Source organism: Gymnoscopelus braueri, assembly GCF_963280865.1.
Source record: "Gymnoscopelus braueri genome assembly, chromosome: 4".
Taxonomy (NCBI): domain Eukaryota; kingdom Metazoa; phylum Chordata; class Actinopteri; order Myctophiformes; family Myctophidae; genus Gymnoscopelus; species Gymnoscopelus braueri.
The window spans coordinates 55,007,289-55,031,752 of NC_137605.1; the positions used below are offsets into that span (position 1 = coordinate 55,007,289).

The following is a 24,464-nucleotide window of genomic DNA, read 5'->3' on the forward strand; positions in this document are numbered from 1 at the left end:
TTCACCCACATCGCAGGAGTCACACGATTTGACAGGTCACCCGTTTCGGTGCAGCGCAGTCTGTGTACCAGACTAATGGGGTCATCAATATGTCTGTAGGCCTATATTGTCCGTGGCAAAGACTTGGTCTTGTCCGTGGCATTTTTGGGATTTTCTTTTTTACACACCATTATAATGTTCTTATTTTGATCACAAGACCCAATTACTGAATGCCAAGTCTCCAGGTTTTCTTCAGAATATCACTGATTTACCATAGACACTATGCTATGGCAAAATAGGAGTCCTACTATAGTAGTGGTTCTCAAATGTTTTATTTGGATTTTATAAGGACCCCCTTAACTCTGAGAGTGTACAAAATGGAACCAAATGGACCCGTGAGGATCCATTTGGTTCCATTTGTACACTGTCAGAGTTACAGACCTGCTATGGTCCTTGTGGGCTAGCTCTTTATGTGTTTCTGGTAATATTATTGTGCTCTCATTTTGTGTGTCCATCAGAATCAGAATCAGTTTTATTGTCACATCACAGGTTTACAAGGTAAAAAAGTGGGTGAAATTCGTTTTTGTACATCGTTCCCATCGCAACGTTAGTTTCCATAGAAAGAAGAGGGGGGGGGGGAGAAGAAGAGGGGGGTGGGGGGCAAGTGGGAAGGAGATCAAAACAAGAGAGCAACAGAAGGCCAGACAAGTTATCTACATATTTACAAAGTACCTGAGATAATAAAAAACTAATGGCAAAAATTGAATTTTGACAAAAATGTCCACCACAAGCCGGCATGGCGATGACCCCAGATTAGACTAGTCACTAATCTAATCTGTTCAGGCTAGTGGTTATTGATAGTTTGTGTGGATTTGGGATTATCATCGTGTAACAGTTTTGCCCTGTGGTCAACGGCAAGCTGAACTAGATAAAGTGCTCTCTATGGGATTGATTGATGTAGTTTATTTAGTAAGACATGAGAATAGTACATGACAGTACATAACAGTACATGGAAGTACAAATTCACAATACAAGGTCTACTAAGCTGGAACTCTCATTAAGCACTAAGCTTGTTTAAGATGAGAACCCCATGCACACAAATCATGATGAAATATAAGAGGCAGACAGATATACACACTACTATACAGAATGTCATACAATCAAGCTTTCAGGTTACTGGTATGAAGAGAGAAAAAAATATATATATATATATATACAAAAGAGGAAAATGAAGGGGGGGGGGGGGTAGGTTAAGACTTAGACAGGGGCCATTTTCGAATTGCAGCCTCCTGAAGGTGTATCTTTAGGGCAGTTTTGAAAGTGAGTAGGGTTTTACACTCCTTTACTCCTTTTGGTAGGGCATTCCACATTTTTGATGAATAGCATGAGAACGAGTTCATTCCCTTAGTTGAGCCAAATCTGGGTTGAACATGATTTGTGGAGCTGCCTCTGGTGTTATGATCATGGACTTCATTAACATTTTGGAAGTATTTTGACAAATACAGGGGGATCCCAATGTTGTGGTGTATCTTGAAGACCAGGCCCATAGCAAGTTGCTGTACTCTGTCCTCAACCCTAAGCCATCCAATCCTAGCAAAATGAGCAGGGGTTAGATGGGTTTTGTGATTGAGGCCAAGAAGTAGCCTTACAAGTTTGTTTTGGGATGTTTGGAGCCTTGTTTTTAAGGCCTTGGAGGTGTTGTGATACCATGAAGTGCATGCATAATCATAATAACCTTGAATGAGGGCCCCTGCAAGAATCTTCAGAGTATTCTTACTGACTAGACGATCAATCCTCCACAAATAGCGTGTTGTTTGGTTGACATTTTTGATCACTTTTTCTGCGTTTTTGTAGGGAGACAGAGCAGTTCTCCGCCAGGCTGGGTTGCCATGGCTGTGTCAGTCACTCATAGCAGGGACTATAGGGACAGACAGGCTCAATCTTTTGAGGACTAGTTTATTCCACTGGCACTCTGGTATAGGCTTTGCTGGTGCGTGGCATTTTGTTAAACCCACCCCAACACGAGCCTCTAATTTAAAAACAACATTCACCAAGAAGAAAAATACAAATATTGTTCATGGAAATACAAAGTGTGAAATAGAACATAAGGCTTCACATTCATAGGTGTTCCGAATCCGGACAAATTACAATGTTAAAGGAGCACTTCACATTTTCAACCTTATCTATCTATATAATATTGGTCCTCTGCTTATTATTTCAGATCAACACCAATTTGAAACAAGCAAAATGTTTATTAGATAAAGTCCATATTTTGGCGATTATAGACTACATTAGCATTTAAAGTGCATAGAATAGATTATAGATAGGAGAGAAAACCCCCCATGCATGGAGGATAAGGATAATTCCTTTTTAACAGGACGTTCATGAAAGTCCTTGCGGGCTTGTTTCCAATGAGGGCCTGTGAGCAATTAGGGGTTAAGAGTCTTGCTCAGGGACAAATTTCATTTCATCGACACATATGCTGGCGTGGCCTGGAATCGTACCTGGGGCAACCAGGGCCTCTGGCTCCCTAGGCGGGCTCACTAACCACTCAGCTATGGCCGCCCCTAGATGCTGATGGTGGCAGTGTATGATGAACCACCTTCGCTTTCAGCTCCAGGACTTAACAAGGTAGATTGGTTGTAGAATTAAATTGGTTAGTAATGCTCACGCTTAGATTAGTGAATGAAAGGATTTTGACAGCGTGGGAAAACAGAAGTGAAGCAGACGATGTGAAGCAGCTAACATGAAAGTGTGAGAGAAGAGATCTTCCTTATACACTAGAGCTACATAAAATGGATTGGCAGTGGCATAATTGGTGGGGATTCCAAGCTAAAAGAAACTACAGGCTTTCTCTTGCTAGAAGGTGAGCACATTGAAATGGTGTAACAGGGAGAAACAAGCTATTGAGCTCAGTCGGTTGAACAGGTTTGTCCCCGGGAACCGCCCACTCAGTGTATGAGTAGCACGGCTTGGGTAAGTGTACTGTTAGTCGAGTACTGGGAGCTGATGGTAGGTGTTGTGCTCCACCTCAACAATCCATCTCCCAGTCCCAGGGGTGCAGCACATTAAAAAGATGATACAGACAATAAGCCACAATAATAATAATAAGTTCTTGCATTATTAAAAAAAAAAAAGTTTGGAATCTTATTTGAGGTGACCAAACCTGCCTACTGATTATGTCACTAGTAGGCAGGTTTCTGAACTGTCCACAGCCCTCCTCTGAGACACAGAGCGAGTAGACAGAAATGGTGCCATCTTATAATGAACATTATGAGGAATAATTAAGACAATGTTGGACATTTGTGAAGTGGGGCGCTTAGGTGGCACAGTAGTAAAGTACCTGCCCCCCACCACGGAGTCTATAGAGGTTCGAAATCCACTGCGGTGCATCCGGCTTTGTTCGAGCATCTATGAACACCGCCCATTCAGGAATGAATGGAGTCCACTAGGGAGTAGGGGGCACAATCATACAGGAGAAAGCCTTTATTACAAAACTGTTTCTCAAGGTTGGGTTTGGGGACTGTTATAGAAATAATATATATGCTGTCAAGGTGAAGCTGATAAGAAATATGTTTATTTGTCGAGTCCAACTGCGTCAAAAACAAGCATGTTTCTCTTAAATGTGCTGTCCCCCCATAGCCCAAGAGGGCCTCTACCCTGAGCTCACTCTAATGCTCCTCCCAGCGTGGTGTCCCCTCCAAGCTCTCTTAAAAGAGGTCCCCCTCAAATCTTTTCTCAGTGTTGGAGTGTCAGTGCGTGGCAACGTGTCGCCACCAAGGGGGTCGCCACGCCCCCTTTTGGTGCTGCAGCCATGATAGGGGTCAGAGAGTATAGACGCGCTTAAGAGAGAGTGACGGTGGTCTGTGTTTGTAAACATTAACTTCTTTGCCGACTACAGAACGGGATGGATAGAAAGAACCTCACGCTCAACATACCATACAAGGACAAGCTGAACAATGAGGAAAAACAGCGTTATCTCAGCAAAATCGCAGACATTGACGGTCTCTACCCGTATGAACACACAGAATGGACAGAAGATGATTTCGAACTGCCACCACTTACACGACTACACGTGATGCAGTACCTTATTGAAGGACCAAGCTATTATACATTTAATAGCTTCCATAGCGAATTATTGTAGATTGGGTGTTTTTTTTAAGGTATTTAAATGTGGTCATCTCCATATTGTCTACCTGACTCACTGTGTTTGAATGACAAATGACTGAAAACGGAGCATCGTTACCCTGTCTGGCTACACGTGTAAATTGTGTTTCATTTGTAAATGATATTTCACTTGTAAAGTGTTGTTTCTAGAGAAGGTGTTTTGCGTCTGTATGCTGTAGTCGTTGCACGAAAACCTGTTCGTCTGGAACCTGCAGGTCACTCGGAAGGAGTCATTTTTGGCTTGTCAATGGCTTATAATTTACATTTTCCTGTACTTGAAAGTTACACAGACACTTTTTTCTACTTGTAGCAGAGTTGCACTGGGACTGTTGAATGTACAGTACTTTTATTACTTGACTTCACTTTATTTACATTTTGACTGTCAAGTGTACTTGAAGGATACAGCCAGACACTTTATTTTGTATCTGTTGTACTTGCACAAGTAAAGGCATTCAGAACTGTAGTCATTTTCTATAATTTCATATGATAACACATGGTTATGGTCTGTTCTCCGAAAATAGCTGATCTACAAGCGCACTGTGCTGTAGGTCGGCTATTTTCGGAGGAGAGAGGTACTGTTTACAAGCTGTTTATGTACCCCCTTTTTTGGTTTATGGCCGCCGCTACCAAGTGACACATGTTGACGACCCCTTTAGGATGTTTTGCTACGCACTATAGACTAATACCTCTCTCCCAAGCCAGGCCCAGGGGGTCCTATGACCAAGAAACAATGGTGTGGCAGGGCCTTCTACACAGTAGCTTGATCAAAAGGGTTGATTGGATCAACACAGGCATCTCTCAGTCTAGCAGGCTTGGTCTGCATCTCTCATGACGTCTTCTCACTCAGCCCATCTCCTCAAAAAGCTCCCCCACCATCTCTCTGTCAGTCACTCTTATATCTTAACCCATTAATGTTTTGATTTGTTTGGCTATTGGGGGTACAACAAGATTTGAGGTACAATTGTTATATATATTCAAAGATTTGCACACATTTTCACGATTTTTTTAGCCAAATAAATCTTAAAATGACACGGATGCGTTCCTGGTCTTAATGGGTTAATATCTGGAATAAACACAAAGGAGGTATCAGGTGGGGTGTGGCTTTATCTCCTTATCAAAGGAGAGACACGTCTGGTTACCAACCACAGTGGGTGTGGAGCAAATGGAATCATGAAATGATAGATCAATACAGCCATAACAGGACCACCAGGGGTCCAAATGGACCGATATAGGTCTGTAACTCTCAGAGTGTACATACAGAACCAAATTCACTCGTATACGAGTCCATTTGGTTCCAATTGTACACTTTCAGAGTTAAATAAGCATGGGGATTTTACAGTGTAGATTGGGGTCTCGGAGATGTTAAAATGTGTATAAATAATAAATGAAATGGCGGTCCGTGATGCATATCAAACTGGGCGTCATTGGAATAATAAAGGTTTAGAATCACTGGATTACAGTCTATGTAGAAAACAAACGTTAAAGATGACAGAAAGAAGCCTCTGTTGTCCTGATTTGTTGACACTTTCCATCAAAACCAGTAGGAAGTCAAACTCTTGATACCAATGCTACCAGTCTTGTTGTAAACACCCTGACATTGTATTATTGTTGGACAATCACATTCATCTTAGAATTGAACAGAGCAGCAGTCTACTTCAGTAGTTCAAAGTGAGGTCTGTGGACCTCCCAGGGGTCCTGGGGTCCCCAGCAAAAGTTAAACCAGTGAGATCATGTTTTTTTTTTAAATATTTTTTTTTTATGTGGACGCCACAGTGATGCAGTCATGTCGACTACAAAGACAATACGAAACACAACATCGAAACAGAGAAGACAAAACTAAGAAAAACATTAACACAAAATATACATCAGTAGAAAGGCAAAGAAAGAGGAAAAAAAGGGGAGGAGAGAAAAAAAAAGAAAAGCAAAATACAGAGGCACAAAATCTAACCCATGTTCAAGTTCATATTCTTTACAGCTCTCTTTCTCATTTGTTCGGTTGCTGACCCCCATCATCTATCCCAGCACAAAATCAGTTCATCGATTGACCAGTTTACAGAAGTTATGTTCTTGGGGATAGATAAGTTATATAAATCTAAAGAATAAAAAAACTATAAAAAAACATAATAAACGATACAGAGTTAAAAAATATTATTAATTATTGACTCTTCCTAATTTATTTCCAATAGCATTATACTGTACTTTTAGTTAAGCTGAGGTGCTATATCATCATAACTTATATCATCATGTTAAGAATGATTATCAAGATCACAAGTGTATAGACACCATCATTCTGCCATAAACACCAGATTCCTTCTGGTGAGACATATTTCATTCCCCCTCCCAGCTGTGTTTTCCTGAACTGAACTGAAACCCTCTGAACCCAGAATATCAGCAGTATAGTAGTGAACCTCGCTGCTGCTTCGTGACATTTCTCACACTGAACTTGACCCTCTCCTTCATCTTCTCCCAAACTCTCCCACAAAGGTCAGGTTTCCCAGGTGTTTGGTCACGTATCGGTGCTCCTGAGACCAGCTGTGGTTCTGGCAGTGTCTGGACTCTGGCACTGGACTGAGTGTGTTTATAACTGCTGAGAAATGACACATTGTGTTTTTTGCAGTTCTTGTTCTACAGCAGAGATGCTGTCTGAGAGAGACGAATGATGAATGAATGCATATCTTAGAAGTTTATTCAGAAGAACAGCAACAAGCAAACAGCATCTCTCAGTCTAGCAGGCTTGGCCTGCATCTCCCATGTCCCCTCACTCAGCCTATCTCTCCCAGCCTGGTATATCCCCCAGCAAGTTCCCCCAAGCTTCTGTTAAGGTCCCCCTTATACTCCACAAGGAGGTCCATAGATAAACATGACCATCACAATGAGAACATTACAATACAGCTGGTCTGTCGCCGCCCAGCTTTAGACAGGAACGCCCTGGCCATACCTTTCTCTCTCAAGCCAGGCCGATGACAAACAATAGGTGTGACTGACAGACAGACAGACAGACAGACAGACAGACAGACAGACAGACAGACAGACAGACAGACAGACAGACAGACAGACAGACAGACAGACAGACAGACAGACAGAGAGAGAGAGAGAGAGAGAGAGAGAGAGAGAGAGAGAGAGAGAGAGAGAGAGGCAGACAGACAGACAGACAGACAGACAGACAGACAGACAGACAGACAGACAGACAGAGAGAGAGAGAGAGAGAGAAAGAGAGAGAGAGAGGGAGGGAGGGAGAGAGAGAACACGCATCAGCATGTCTGAACTTCTAGGTCTAGGATATCTAGAGACTAGAGTTATATCATAGTGAAGTATATACCATCACTGTTACTGTACTTCTACACCATTTAGCTTGTGTTAAAATATTTATAATAGAAAACAATTATTTTAATAATTCATATCATGATTTTCCAATTTCATGTATTATCTAGTTTTTTAGGTTAAAAACGATAAAATATTAATGACATAAATAAATACGTGTCTGCTGGATTTAGTTTTTTTTTACGTCAGTGAAACAAAATGGCAGGAAGCCCCACCCCAGAACAGAACAGCACAGCACAGAGTGATGTGTTTCATTGTTCCACTTCCCACATGTACCAACATTGAAATGGTCAACAATTCTCTGTTATTCAGTGTTATAAAACAACAACATAATGGCAGCGCTGTTAAATTAAACACGTCTTCATAAATGTTTTTTAAACACATTGTAAGTAAATCACGCAGAAGAAAACACAGCTTGGAGAGGTAGTCTGCTCTCCCCACCTAGCCCGCCTCCCCGCACTACGACAGCCAATAGGAACGGCGCTACAAAAAAATGGACGTAACGTGCGTTCGGTTTCGACCAATAAAACGCGGAGATGCGGACGGCCACGGAGGTCCCTCCCCTTCCGGTCCGTGTGTGACTGTGTGTGTGTGTGCAGTTAGTACGTTTGCATGGCGCCTACAACAGACTAGTAATACAGTCCAACACAACTCTTTCATTCATTGGCGTCAAACAACAACACGGTAAGTCGTTTTATTTACAAAGTACAAACTAATGGTTTTATTTTGACGTGTTGTCGTAGCCGCGGCGGGCCGCGCGCACGTGCACGCCCCTGAAAAGAGGCAGAACGCACGCGCGGGCTCTGTAGTGCAGTGGAGCAGACTTTTACTATTGTAGGTGGATGTTCTCTCTGACTGTTTGTATTCATAGCCTACATATACTGGTCTATTAGTGTATGTACCAGTATTATATATGTACTGGCACAGTGGTGCAATGGATGCTTCACTGTAAACCGGGACATTAGTATTTATTTATTTTTATATGGAAATGCAAAAAAAAGAGGCTATTTCATAGTGGGCGGGACTTTATTTTAGGACAACGTGTGATGATTGGCTCTTTGGGCACGTCCATCATCCTCACCATGACAGTAGGAAGTTGGACGTTGTTATCTGTTGTTAATTTTATCCTGGCAAAAATGTATACAAGTTACACAATCATGCACTATAGAAATCCTACCCAGGATAATGTAAAGTATAGTAAAATAAGGTGTTATCACGCTACTTAACAGTTCCAATGTGGTCCTTTACATTGTGTGGTCCTCTTGTTTATTGACTTTTACAATTATTTATCATTGATCTGTATTGAATATTGATTTCATATCATGATTGGGTTAGGGAACTACAACCAGTTTTTAAAACATATATTTTTGTCTCTGCCAGGCCAAAGGCGTGGTGGAGACTAGGTTTTACATCCTGTCCTTCCGTCAGTGCGTGGGTGTGCCTCGGTCTGTGAGCAGCTAATCTCCGGCACCGTTGGCCCGATCACAGCGAAACTATGCACACACACTCCCTGGATGCCAGAGAAGAACCTCTGCCCCAAATCTTTCAGATTGGCTAGTTATAGCGCCACCACGAGGTCGATTTGGGCAAAACACATGTTTTGAAATTAATCCTAGAGATTTTTTCCAAACATCACGCCAATCGGTACACAGTATCTTTATAGTCATTAAACCAAAAGCGTCTTTCAGATCTTTCATATTCCATCCTGATTGGCTTCCAAAGTCCCAACAGGCCGAGAAAGAAATGCCACTTTTTTAAATCAGCCTCATGGTGGCGCTATAACAGGCCTATTCGTGTTTTTACCTAGAACTGCACCGATCTGTGTATAAACTTTGTATGTGCACTCCCTAGAGGCCAAGGAACAACCTTTGCCCTGCATTTTTCACATGTCTTCGAAACTAATAAAAATGGTATCAAAGGGGCGGTCCATGGCTGCATATCAAATACAAATGTTGAGAATCACTCTTCTACACCCTCCTCTAGACCATTGGTTCTCAAAGTGGGGTCCGGGGACCCCCAGGGGTACCAGGGGGTCCCCAGCAAAATGTGTTAATAAAAGTGTCACAATCATTTTAACCCCTTTATCCATATTTTATACTTTGGCAATTCAAAAATAGCAGATCTACAAGCTCATAGCACAGCACCAAGTGCAGCGCTATGAGCTTGTAGATCTGCTATTTTTGAAAAAGCATGAAAGTTTGTGCAAATCTATATATTTTTTAAAACATTTGTAACTCAAATCTTTGCTTTTTTGCTGTTACAAAACATTTTGAGATGGGTTTCCGTGGCCAAATACATATCATTTTGGGGGTCCTTGACATGAAAAAGTGTGTGTGCTCTCAAGATACAATGTCATAAATGTTATTTTGTATGTGCGTGCAGCAACATGGACGCTGATTTGTTCATGGAGTGTCAAGATGAGGAGCTGGATCCATGCCAGATGGTTGACGATGATGTGGATGAAGATGATTGGGACTTCCAGGATGAAGACAACCACTCTGGTGAGTACGCTGACCGGCGCTATGCCAGTTTGCGTGGCAGCTGGACCAGGCTTTTAGCACACTCTACCTACCAGTGACGACATCATCGTCATCAGTAGGCAGGTTTAGTCATATCAAACAAGTTTCAAACTTTTATTTTGTACCAATGCCAAAACAGTGGCTTCTTAGTTCAGCATGCTAAGTTTCCAGGAAGAGAGTTACACTCAAGTATTGTACTTAAGTAACATTTTTAGGTATTTCTACTTCACTTGAGTATTTCCAATTTCCAATACTTTCACCTCTACTGCACTTCATTTCGGAGGGAAATATTGTACTTTTACTCCACTACAGTTATTTGAAAACTTTAATTACTAGTTACTTTGTAGATTTTGATTATTATTACAAGAAAACATACATTAACCACTTCAGCCCTATATACATTTCGGCCATTTGAAAATAGCCGATCTACAAGCTCACAATGTGTCCGATGCGACTCATTGTCAGCTATTTTCAAAAGATTGTATACATTTGAAATGGGACATTCTGCATAATGAGTACTTTCTACTTTTGGTACTTTAAGTACATTTTGATACCAATACTTTTGTACTTTTACTCAAGTACATTGAGTATTTCTACATTGCAATATTGATACTTTTACTTAAGTAAGAAATGTGAGTTTTTCCACCACTGGTTTCTAATTAGCTTAGAAGCCTCATCGATGATGTCATTGGTAGGCAGATTTCTGAACTGTCCACAGCCCACCAATGAGACATAGAGAGTGAGTAGACAGAAACTTAAACTAAATCAATTTGTTCGTACATATTTTGGAGGCGAACTATCCCTTTAACTACCCTGAATTTGACCGTGTGAACACAGGAGGAGTGTATTGTCATGTTTTCTAAACATGCCAGACACCACAGCAAACTGAACGGCAGTCTGGCACACTGGAACACAGATATATATATATATATATATATATATATAACTGTCTTAACTGGGTTGAACACTGACCTCTGAAACTACAATAGATTGATTGAATACTGTATTGATGTTTCTGACCATAGGCGAGGAACAAATGGACAGCTGTGAGAAACCCTGGTCAAAAGAAGGTACACACACACACACACACACACCTACTCGCACCCACACACCACAGCATGGACACTATCAACCTATATAGCCTATTTTCACAAAATGTTGGCCTATTTCCCCTGATATGAATGCTCACTTATTATACAGAATAGGGATGCTAGGGTGTCGTTCACTGTGAAGCCTCATTATCAAGACGAGACTTGGATCTTCAACCACTTGAACCGCAGTATCCATATTCTGGGGGGGAAAGTTCACCAGAAATGGCAGATCTACAAGCACACAATGCATTGTCGGCTTGTAGATCGGCAAATTTTGGCTGAGACATTTGGTGTAGACAGAAAAAAACGGTACGTTGCTGCGTTTAGTACGTTTCCGCCATAGCCAGTGTGACTCAAATGTTTTACAAAGATATCTTTTTGGTTTCCTTACGATAAAGATTACATTTCATGAATATAAATATATATATATATACGTTTTTAAACAATCAAACCTCCCCTATAAATCTATTAATGTTTAATTATTTAGTTTCTTTTTCAAGTTTCTCATTTTTGTAGGCAGTCGTACATTTTCCCCCATATTGGTGTAAATATCTGACCTGCTCTTTTGGCTGTTATTCCATGTGGCCACTAGATGGTGATGTCAGTCTTTACATGCCATTTTACATTGGCATAATGGCCTGTCATTTTTCAACTACTAACTGACTGTAAATACATTGTCATGCATTTGTGTATATTTGATATCTGTTATTTCATATGTTGCACGAAAGACCGCAGAACACTGTCACAAACTTGATGTAGTCTGTAATTAATATTTTTTTTTTTAACTCATTGACAGCCATTGACGAGTATACTCGTCATTATAATCAAAGGCGCAGAACCGCCAATGACGCGTGCTTTCAAATCACACCGCACTCTATCCAAAGTGCCTTTTAGATCGCCTTTTTAAAACACCATTCTGTTTGCTGCAGCCTATCTATCTATAGCGATTACAACGCAATTATTACATTTCATAATATTAGTTAGGTCTTTTAGAGACGATTCTACAAATGTCTTCTAAATCCCAAAAGTTTTCTGAAAAACGTATGTTTCTATATCAGTGGTGCTCAAACGTTTTAATGTTCAAGGACCCCCAAAATGATTTGTATTTGGCCACAGACCCCCATCTCAAACTATTTTGTTCCAGGGACCCCCCAGAAGCAAATATTTGAGTTAAAAATGTTTTATGCTTTAAAAGAATAAGATTTGCACACTTTTTCACGATTTTTCAAAAATAGCAGATCTACAAGCTCATAGCGTGGCACTCTGTGCCGCACTATGAGCTTGTAGATCTGCGATTTTTGAATAGCCAAATTGTAAAATAATGCTTTTTAGCTCAAATAACAAAATGACACAGATGCGTTCCAGGTCTTAATGGGTTAACAGCTATTTCCCCCTTTCTCTTCTGAATGATTTTCCTAAAAAATTGTTTAATTGAACTGTTAACTGTAACTGTACATATTTTTATTTTTGATTTCTACTTGTTTATTTGCATAGTATTGTATATGGCACTATGGCCTGTTTCCATTTTAAATAAACGAGCAGAAAAAGAATAATCTAATATTATTAAATGTAGGTGTTTTAAAAGGCGATCAGAAAGGGGGGAAATAATAACTGTTAAAAGCGGCAGTGCCGTGCTACGAGCTTGTAGATCTGCTATTTTTGAAAAATCCAGAAAATCTGTGCAAATCTTTGAGTGTGTGTGTGTGTGTGTATATATATATATATATATATATATATATATATTAAAGCGAACATTTGTAACTCAAATCTTTGCTTCTGGGGGTCCCTGGAACAACATATTTTCAGATGGGGGTCCTTGACATGAAAAAGTTTGAGAACCTCTGATATAGCAACATGAGTTTTTTTAGGATTTAGAAGACATTTTGTAGAATCGGAACCTCAGGTCTTAATGGGTTAAAAGGCCATCTAAAAGGCACTTTGGGTAGAGTGCGGTGCGATTCGAAAGCACGCGCCAATGACGAGAGTCGATCGTCATTTGGTGTTTTCAGTGGTTTACTATAGAGGGCGCTCTTCCGCAACCTGTGAGTGTAGCTGGGTCTTCCGGGTCATACGAGGACAACCTGAAACCACGTGATAAAAAAAAACAAAAAACAAATGGTGTCGTTCCCAGCCTTTAGTTGTAGGATTGAGGCAAGCAGTTAGTAGGAAAGCAGTTAGTAGCAGTTTGTACAATATTTGCAGTTTGATCGGCACAGCCAGTCTGAGCCAAGGCGAAGCTCAAACGCCCGGTACACATCGTCTTCGTCGTAGTACAAGAGAAAACGGCACATCGTCGTGAAGCCGTGGAAAGAAAGCCCTTAAATTTCACAGCCGTCTTAATCTTCTGATCGTTCTGACACAGACCTGGACTCGGATGAAGAATGGTTTCCGATGAGGGAGGACACGGGGAGCAGAGGTCCTCTGACATTCCAAACTGCCAGTGGTAAGAAGACATGGTATTTGTATCGTGTTTGAGATTAATCACCCCATTCGGATGTTATCAATGCATTGAATGGGACATTATCACCTTTTTATCAGAAAAAATTATGATTGAATGGGCGAAGTAGGCGACATACTGACCTACCCGCGATTTATCAGACCATTCATTGGGTGTTATCAGGACATACTGACCTACCGACGGAGATTACTTAAAAAGTCCAGTTTTGGTTTGACACCATGACGGAGGCGCGCAGTCTCAGGCACCACGTGAAGGACCACCGAGCGAGCTAAAGCGAGCACAGAATGGTAAATCATGTTGTGGGGACTGCTCCGCCTCCGAGTAGGTCAGTAGCTCCTGATTACGCCCAATGAATGGTCTGACAAATCACGGTAGGTCAGTATATCGCCTACTCGTCGCCTACTCGCCCATTCAATGGTCTGATAAAACGTGATAATCTCCCATTCAACACATTGATGGCATTCGAAGCCGGTGGATTAATCCATTTAGACCGGGAACGCAGCTGTGTGTCCTTTTTTTTAAAGATTTCTTTGGGCTATTCAAAAATAGTAGATCTACAAGCTCATAGCGTGGCACCAAGTGCCGCGCTATGAGCTTGTAGATCTGCTATTTTTAAAAAATCGTGAACATTTTGTGCAAATCTTTAAATATATACTTTTAAAGCGATCATTTGTAACTCAAATCTTTGCTTCTGGCGATCTCTGGAACAACATATTTTGATATTTTTGATATTTTGATATTTTTGTATTTTCATATATTTATTTAGAAACCATTTTCATAACCGGCCTTAGGTCTTAATGGGTTAAATGAAATCAAATTAATGTATTTATTCTGTATCTATGCATGTGACGTATTTGATGATAACGTATGATGATGTAGATGTATTTTACTATGACAGTAGATGCATGGTAACTATATCTGCATTTGATGCATTACATAATGTGCTAATTGTTAGTCGCTCTGGATAAGAGCGTCTGCTAAATGCCGAAATTGTAAATTGATTAGATTTTGTGTACATCATATTTATATTTAACTACCAACATTTCAGACTACCAAGTGCTTTCAGACTCGGAGGAGGAGACGGCACAGCCAACGTCCAGTGCCACATTACCACGTGATGGCGGTCAAAATAGAGGTAAGAACAAAAAAAGAATTCACAACAGAAGCCAGCTTGCATTGTAGCATAGATAAAAACAGAGATGTTTGTTCAATGCTTTTATGATTTACATCATAAAGTCATGGACCAGCCTGAGACATGCTGGGGGTGTAAATAATTGCACGTCATATTTACCAAACTATTTTATATTTTACTACTGTGATTTCAGACGAAGAGTCGACTGAGACACAGCCCACAACTAGCTCTACAGTACCACCTGTTGGCAGTAAAAAGAGAGGTAAGAACAAAAAAGTTTGGTAACACTTTACTTAAAGATCGGGTCTATAATGCATTATAATACAAATTATAATGCATTATAATGCACTTATAAGGCATTATAACACTCGTTATAAACATTTATAATCATGTATGACAACTTATAACAACGTTTATGATGTATTATAAGTGCTGGTCATAATCAGTGGTGGAAAAAGTACTCAAATGTTTTATTTAAGTAAAAGTATCAATACTGCAGTGTAGAAATACTGTTGCATGTAAAAGTCAGGTAGTAAAAATGTACTGTAAAAGTACAAAAGTATTGGCATGAAAATATACTTAAAGTAAAAGTACTCATTGTGCAGAATGTCCCATTTCTCAAGTTCATCATCGTATACAAATATTTTGAAAATAGCAGATCTGCAAGCGCACGTCGCGTCGCGACGCATTGTGAGCTTGTAGATATATAGGGCTGTAAATATATATAGGGCTGAAGTGGTTAAATCTGGGAAATATTCCAGTAAAGTAAAAATTCCCCAAAAGTGTACTTAAAGGTAGGGTAAGTGATTTGCAATTATTCAAATAATTGCAAAATGGGTCTATGTTCTGATAGTGCTCGTTACTATAGAGTGTCCTGTCCATATAAGGAGTCTCCATGTCTCTCCAGCTCTTTATAAAACAGAAAATGCATTTTCGTTTCAGTTTCAGTTTCATTTCCAATTTTATCCAATCAGGATAGAGAACTCAATCAGGATATAGATTAAACAAGTGAAATTGGAAGTGATGACACTAAGAAATGAGCAGGCAAAATTAGAACTGGAACACTATAAAAATGAAGCTTAAAAATGGGTACTTTCTCCTGATTGGCTGAGATTTTGACACCTACCAGAAAATGTATTTTCTGTTTATTAAAGAGCTGGAGAGACGGGGAGACTCCTGTTACTGAACAAACACTCTATAGCAATGATTACTATCAGAATATAGTGCTTTAACCTTTTAAAAAAATACTTTTTGTTTTAACCCAAAAATATCACTTACCCTACCTTTAAGTGCAGTACTTGAGTAAATGTACTTAGTTACTTTACACCACTGGTCATAATGCATTATAAGCTCAGTGGAACAGGACATTATAACTACCATAACATAGTCAGTTATAAAGTGGCTTTGTTGGTTGTTATGCATAATTATAAACATTAATAATGAGTGTTATGAAGCATTATAAGTGCACTGTAATGCATTATGGTGCATTATAATGCATTTTAAATGTGGTTATAATGATTATAGACCCGACCTTTAAAGTGTTACCTGGTAGCTATAATGTGCTGTTCCACTGAATTTATAATGCATTATGACCAGCACTTATACATTGTATTATTCTAAGTTGTAATGCCTAATTATGCACATTTATAACAAGTGTTACAATGCCATTATAATGTATTATAAATGCGGTTATAACGCATTATAGAGCCAACCTTTAAAGTGTAACCAAAAGGTAATTTTTTTGCACATCGCACTTATACAACACAAATAATTTTTATTTTATAGTAATTATGTATTTCTATGATTTACAGGTCGAAAACGGAAACGAAACGCAGACACGTTTCCAGTTCCAGCTTCAGATTCTGAGTGGAATGAAAGGAACTGGAAGCCAAAAGACATTCCTTTCACCGCAAACCCTGGACCTCTCAATGGAGCTGCTGCTCTCAAGTCCGAAGATCCAGTTGACTTTCTTGAGCTGTTCCTGTCTGACGAGCTGCTCCAGCGTGTTGTTGTTCAGACCAATTTGTACGCAGAGCAGTGCATTCAAACTGTCAGTGATATTCTGCCGGAGCCATATGCTACATACCTTGAATGGAAACCTGTCGACCTGTCGGAACTAAAAGCCTTCCTAGGGCTCCATTTTCTCACCGGTATTGTTCATAAGTCTGAGCTAGAAAGGTACTGGTCTACAGATGAAATAATAGCTACCCCCTACTTCAATAAGACCATGACTCTCAACAGATTTCAACTAATTTGGAGATTTCTTCACTTCAGCGATAATGCTAACGTATCAAACCGTGGTACTGACAGGATGTTCAAAATCCGCCCACTCTTAGATTTCTTAGTCTCCAAATTCCGTGAAATGTATCAACCAAACAAAGACATTTGCATCGATGAAGGAACACTTCTGTTTCGTGGGCGGCTAAACTTCAAAGTGCACAATCCACAAAAGCCTGTCAAAAACGGCATCAAATCCTTTATCCTGTGTGACTCTGAGACGGGGTACTGTTTCAACATGAAGCCCGACTGTGGAGAACATGCTGCCCTAGCTGACACGGTCGTCTTCCTTCTCGATGGCCTAGCAGGTTATGGCTATAGATTGTTCATTGATAACTTCTACAATTCTGTACCAATGTGTGTGCGTCTACTTGATCTGAAAACCCACGTCTGTGGTACGCTAAGAAAGAACAGAGGCGAACCACCGTTCATTCGACACCTTACCAATGCCGACCTGCGAGTTGGGGATACAACTGTGCGTCACAATGACAAAATGATGGTCTTGGCATGGCGGGACAAAAGCATAGTGAGAATGGTTTCAACATTCCACCGGAACGAAATCGGAAACATTCAGGTTCCGAAAGGCCAGGGTGAAAAAATGGCAAAACCAAAGCCTGCTTGCATTTTAGCTTACAATAAGTGCATGAATGGCGTTGATAAATTGGACCAGAACATCGTGTACTACCCCTTTGTCAATAAGTCCAACAAGTGGACAAGCAAATTTGTGGCCTATCTCTTTGAGATCTGCATGTTCAATGCTTTTGTCATATACAAAGCTAAACACCCACAGGGCAACTGTAAATGTCTTCTATCATTCATGCAAAGTGTCATAAAGTCATGGACCAGCCCGAGACATGCTTGGGTTGAGCCCGCGGTTGAGGAAGTCACCAATGCCCCTCCACCTATACATGTACTTGTTTCGTTACCGCCCACCGCCAAAAAGCAGCAACCAAGTAAGCGATGCAGGCTTTGTTACCAAAATAAAGAGCGGAAAGAGACTAGGTACTACTGTAAAGGCTGTCTTATCCCCTTATGCAAGGACGAATGTTTCGCCATCTACCACTCAGGCCAGACGCAAAAGCGCTTTGGGTTTGACTTTGGCGTTGGCTTTGACGCTGGCCCTTTTCGTGGCGAGCTGTTGGTGGAGAGTTCCACCAACCCGGGGGCAGAAAACAGCGCCGCCGGTCACGTGATTCATGTAACTCGAAGTGTTACTGCTACTGATGTCAAACGCCCAAAGACCTGGCCTGATGACGTGAACGGAGGTGGCGGAACTCTCTGATAAATGGCTCTGGTAGCGAGGAGGAGGAGGAGGAGGAGGAGAGAGAACTTTTAAGTGGCCAGGAGGCTGTCAAAATCACACCCACATTGATGTCTGTGTAGAGTGTTGTTTTTTTTGGCGTTTATTTGTTTGCAGTGTAATTGGTGTGCATGTTGTTTTTGCATACAGAAATAATTTAGGGAACATTGAAAAACATGCAGATATTGTTGTTTGTGCAAGTAAAATAATGGACCAGAAGGATCAAGAAGGACTTCCACACAGAGGCTGCATAACGACGCAAGCATAACAGAAATGTGGACTGAATAGTTTCTAATGTGAAACGCATGTATCTTTTCTGCCAATTCCCAAATAAAAATGTGAATTACAAAGAGAAAAAAAGAGGGTTCAATATATGAATTGCTTTATTTTTTTATTTATTTATTTTTCTCACAAAAGTGTCCCGGAGGGACTTTCATCGTTCTTGGCAAAATGGCACCTTTGTGTATGGAAATTTGACTTGAATATAATAGAAATCCAAATCCACACAGGAATTAGTAGAAGTCCGGGATTCTAAATTTACTTGAGTAAAAGTACAAAAGTATTTGCATCAAAATGTACTTTAAGTACCAAGAGTAAATGTACACTTATTTTGAAAATGGCAGATCTACAAGCTCACAATGTGTCGCGAGCTTGTAGATCGGTGTCAACTTTGAGTCTCCTACCGGAAAGATGCTAATATATCCGGTAGGAGCGAATCGTAGACCTCGTGATCCACATGGCATGGCTCCATCAGTCACCTATGGTGTATGACTCCACATTTGGCCAAGGCTTTTCGACCCATTCCGAGCCCATTTGACTTCCATTATTAAATATTAAAAAGACATTTGGTGCTAATTGGTTTAGCAGTTCGCAACGTTAGCTCTGCACACACAGGTAAACACACCCTCTTCTAGGCAGCTTGCCTCTGAGCTTGGCTTTTAAGGTGTGGCTACACTTTAAAAAGTTACGCTGGTCACATACTAGACTGAAAGAACGAGCCCAATCGATGGTCTTGAAGGGCGGATCCAAACCCAGCCGCAGGGATTCCTGCGGCGCTTCCTATTGCTTCACCAATCTATGTCCCCGCCTCCCCTCCCCTCCCCCCCCCCGGCCTGTGCACAGAGCACGCTGACGTCACCAAATTTAGAGCGATGCCCCTCTGCACTCTGATTGGTTAGGAGATAACAAGGTCCTAAGACCAGCGTTCCTGCATGGTTCGCCCAGCCTTTTTTTCTTTTGAAACAAAAAAAATAGGCATGGGTTTCCGAGGCTGGTCACATAATATCAATGATGTTTTGAGTGTTTGGCGACAGTGTTTTTTTAGATCATGTTTGGGGCATTTCTGCTTTATTATCAACGCCAGGCTGAAGGCAAGAGGACATTATGTTTTCGCCCCTGACTGTCTGTCGGATTAATCTCGCAAACCACTGGACCAGCACAACATTTTATGTTTTTAAATATTTAACTTTAATTTTATATAATATAATAATAATAAATACTAGATGTTTGGGCCGCTTCGCGGCCCTCACATCTAGTTTGAGTTTGAGTTCTTCTCCCCTCCTCTCCCCTCTCCCCCCTCCCCCTCCTCTCCTCTCGCAACTTTTTAATGTGTCTATTGTTTTTAAATGTGAAGCACCATGAGTTGTGGAGAACGGTATTTTGCTCCCCTGTATGCCTATTGTGGAAGTGACAATAAAAACTGATTCTGAGGTACCTAGTTCTAACGTACTTAGTCAGCATACATTTTGGGGGAATTTCTGATAGTAGTGCACCTGTTGTCAGAGTACCTGGAGGCCAGTCTATGTCGTCAGTCATGTATGACATCTATCAATCAATATCATATCAGACATGGAAATGCATCTATTAATGAATGACCAGAGGGAGGATGTCCCCCCCCAACTTATCGAAACCTGGTTCACTTCTGACCCAACTGGACTAAGATAGATATGCTGTTCTATGTTGTTAACTGTTATACCTACTGTACGTCTGTCTGTCTGTCTGACCGCCTGCCTAAATATCTGTCTGTCTACTTGTAGAAGAGCCTCCCGATCCTCCCAAACCTGCTGTGACCACAGGTGAGTCATAATTAATTAATTAACAGATTTAATCAAATATTGACATGATGTGCTATTAACAACTTCACCAAAATGTGAATGAATCTTTATTCCATATTATGAAATGAAAAGTTTTTGACCTCTGGGTCGACATAATAGGCACAAAGTACTTATATTATAATAATAATAACTTGTCTATGATGTCAGGCAATCCTTATATTTGGGCAAAAGTTTCAGCCCTAGTGACTTCCAGTGTAAATGTAAACATTAAACTTAAAGTTGTACAATGCAAATTCACAACTAACGATTTTTAGCAACCTCTGCTGGTCACTACCGTCACTGCATACAATTTCCGAAGTCCTCGATTACCCAGAATTCCATTCGTTTTCACCGGAAGCCGGAAGCGTTTCAAAAAGCGATCTTTTAATTGTTTTATACTATCTACGGATCGTTTCTCTTAGCCAGTGGAGCATTAGTTACCATGAGCTGTGCTTTCTTTTTCTGTTCTTTTTCGATCTTCTAATCCTACATTCTCTTAAAATCAGCGTGAGGTTCATTTTTGTTATTAGCGCGATAGTTCCTGGCCAAACAGGAAACCGTTGCGGTAGTTCCTGGCCAAACAGGAAACCAGTGCATTTCCACCTCCGTTTTCCGGCCAGATGACGTCATTTCCCCGGGAAAGTCCCCCCCAGTCCACGTTCAATATAAAATATATAAATAAAAGGCTTCCGGGGGTGAAATTCATGGAGTGGGTGTTGTGAAACTTTTGCCACTCACAAAAGATATACAATTTAACTTTAGTTTTGTTGAAAACGTTACCTAGTATGCCTTTAAGTACTGTATAACATATTTCAAATAGTATCCCATTACATACCGCATCATAACACACCTCTATGGAAAGTTTTGACCTAGTCCGTCCTGTGGGTGTGGCCATGATATAAAAATGGTCATTGAAAGCAGTCTTTCTCTCCGTTTGACTATGGGAGATGTCATTTATAAGAATGCTTCTCCTTCTGTCCTCAAGCCCTTAGATACAGTTTATCATTCTGCTCTGCCATTTATTTCCGGTGAAAATTATAGGACTCATCACTGCATCCTGTATGAGAGATTGGGTTGGCCTTCCTAGGCTGACAGGCGAAATAAACATTGGTACCTGTTTATTTTTAAGCTATAACTAACTTAGTGTGAGGTGGTGCAACTGGCCCCTGTTCTCCCATAACATGCGGTCAATTTAAATCTTTGATAGCAGACGTTCCCACAAATGTCTGCAGCTGTTTTTAACTTGTGTAGTATCACTCGTGAGGGGGAAGTTTTTGTTTTTGTTTTTGTTTTATTGATGTGAAATTGAAATTGTATTTGGAATGTGATGTATCTCGACGACACTGCAAATGAGGGCAACCTCAATGTCCTTTCGAGAATAAATAAAGGTCTGAATGAATGAAATGATTAAAGATGTAGTGAAATGAAAAATATGTTTATCACACTTTTAGAGCATATCCGTGGTCATAATATGGACATACCTAACAATAGATGTCAAAATGAATTTGAGTGCATTTTGTTTTCAAAAGTTCCTGTGAACAAAAACATACTGCATGACATAGATAGACCTCTATGAATATAAATGAATCTTAATTCCGTTCACCTGTGTGATTCCCTTAGCTGCACAATCCTTCAAACACCTGATCTTAATTACAGAACTATTCTGTTTTGAATCCCATTCAAGATGACATCCAGGCGGTGCATTACTCATTTTAAACTTAATCGGCACACTAATATATGTATCTGAAAACATTTTAGTTTAGAAGTAAGCAACTTGGTAACAAACATAGTGGCCGTCTCTCTCTCCCTTGAGCAGCGTGTGCGCCTGCAGCCTACAAAGACTTGCACTGCGCTCGTGTGAGATTCCACCGTGCCATAGCCTGAAGGGATGGAACCTTCTGATTGGTTGCCAGACCGTTTCAGACTGAAACTTCAAAATAAATTGACCGAAAATGTCATTTCACTACGTCTTTAACTGCATGAGCATTAAGTGTCCCTATTCTGGGCATGTCATAATAGGCAAGCTTGGTTTTGTGTAGAGGGAAAAAAAGAGGGAGCCAAGTACAGACACCTGGGGGACCCCTGTCAATTAAACTGTAGGGTTTAAACGGTTACAACAAGACAGTTTTCTTAAATAGGTGTGATGATGTGCATTATTGCTATAATGTTGTATTTTATTACCTTATTTTACCAACATTTTATCGTCTATATTAATCACATGACCCGTCTGTTCCACAGCTTCAACTCTGTCAACACCTCAAGTACCTGCCCGCACTATCACCACGAATACTAGTACTACTAGTATTACTACCACTGGTACCCTTAATAATGCTACCCCCAACGTGGCTGCCCTCACCCCTTCCCCCGCGGCGCTGCTGTCTCCCAGCATGCTGTCTCCCAGCATGCTGTCTCCCAGCATCTCGAACCAGGGCCAGCAGGTCTTCATGACGCCCGCTGGAACATTCTGGCTCCCTCCAGGTCCTGGAGGAGCCGGACCGCAGCAAATCCTGCTCACCACACAGGTACTAACTAGAGACAGGGTTCGAAAACTTTTCAGCCTGCGACCCCCCAAAATAATCATATTTGAACTGACCCCCCCACCCTGACAAGCACTTGGAATTGTAGGCATTACATTTAGTTTGACTGAAATAGCTTGTCGATCCGCTATTTTCACAATGTTTGCCTCTTTCTTAATTACGTAATATTTGGTATTAAAAAGGTCTTAAAAGTAATTAAATTGTAACTTTAGAAATGTGCAGAGACCCTGGACCCTTTAATAACAAATTGGCCAAATTCTCAAATATGATATATTTAATATAGTAAGAAAGAGGCAAACTTTGTGAAAATAGCCAAGCTCACAAGCCTCTCACTGCGAGGCTTGTGAGCTTGTAGTTAGGCTATTTTCACAATATTTTAGTTTGTATCTATTTCTAACCACTTTGAACCAGTGGTGTCCACATGCACGGCACGTGCTCATGCACTCGTATGTATGCACGTGCGTGGTCGCCATATGATATAACCGCTCTATTGTTAAGTAGTTAATGTGTGAATTACTTCAAAACTCCAACGACTAGTGGTCATTAACCCCTCAAGCCAATAGTCACACATAAGCCTTCACCTCAGATGCCACATTATCACATGAAAAGGGCTATTTGAACTGAAGTCTACGTTCTTGCTGCCCCCAGCCCCTCCTCCTGCGTATCAGGTACGCTTTCTTGGATGGTTTTTGGATGGCTACGCTTGGCTACGAAAATGTTCTGCAGGTCACACTACGTATATAGCGTAACACGGTAGAACACACCACTGCTTTGAACCTGGCGTCCCTAATGTGGCCTGTTGTTCTAGGCAAAAATGTAAACAAATGTAAAAAAATAGCTGATCTACAAGCTCACAATGCGTCGTATTGTGACGTGTTAAATAGGGCTTAAATGGTTTAATAAAATAGTTCCATTCATGTGTTTATTTTGTATCTGTCAATAAGTTACTCCTGCTAAGGTCGGCCGACCCCTAAGGTTGGCCGATCAGCTGCTACTGGCTGAGCTCACGACCAATAAAATGTCTAGAGGTGACCGAGCCTTTGCTGCGGCTGCCCCGAGCCTCTGGAATAGCCTTCCATTTAATATAAGAGCCGCTCAGTCATAGACATTTTGAAATCACTATTGAAGACCTATTTCTTTTCTCTGGCCTTTGAACACAGCTAATACGATACTCCACGACCACTGACTCTACCTCACTATTTTCTGCTATGCATTTTTTTATAGTTTTATTGCTGCATGTATTTTTGTTTTGTATGTTTGCATTGTAAGTATTATCGGTCATTGAAATGTGCTCTATAAATACAATTTGAGTTGAGTTAACAGGCACGGTTTTCTTTTTACTGGTTCCGACCCAAACCAGTAACAGGTACTAGGTTTTACTGGTTCTGACCCAAACCAGTAGACACTACAGGTACTAGTTTTTACTGGTTCTGAGTCAGAACACTCACACTCACAGGTACTAGTGAGCGTGTGTAGACTGGTACTAGTTTGTATTGGTTCTGATCCAAACCAGTAGAACCAGTAGACGGGTTCTGTTGATTATAGTAAAATATGAAGCTGCATGTGAAATCAAACCTCAGTTGAACTTCA

The 24,464-nt window shown here is 40.7% G+C and overlaps 1 protein-coding gene across 3 annotated transcripts in view; it reads left to right on the forward strand.

Annotated features, from left to right (window-relative positions):
• Window positions 1-8,055: 8,055 nt before the first annotated feature.
• LOC308083346 (uncharacterized protein) overlaps window positions 8,056-24,464 on the forward strand; it is a 61,103-nt gene continuing 44,694 nt past the window's right edge. For all 3 annotated transcript variants that reach the window (XM_080425639.1, XM_080425640.1, XM_080425641.1), the window contains exons 1-5: window positions 8,056-8,151; window positions 9,850-9,968; window positions 11,012-11,056; window positions 20,281-20,319; window positions 22,576-22,859. In XM_080425639.1, coding sequence (XP_080281765.1) covers window positions 9,854-9,968; window positions 11,012-11,056; window positions 20,281-20,319; window positions 22,576-22,859 — 483 coding nt within the window. In that variant the 5' untranslated portion in view covers window positions 8,056-8,151; window positions 9,850-9,853. The remainder of the gene's footprint in view (window positions 8,152-9,849; window positions 9,969-11,011; window positions 11,057-20,280; window positions 20,320-22,575; window positions 22,860-24,464) is intronic.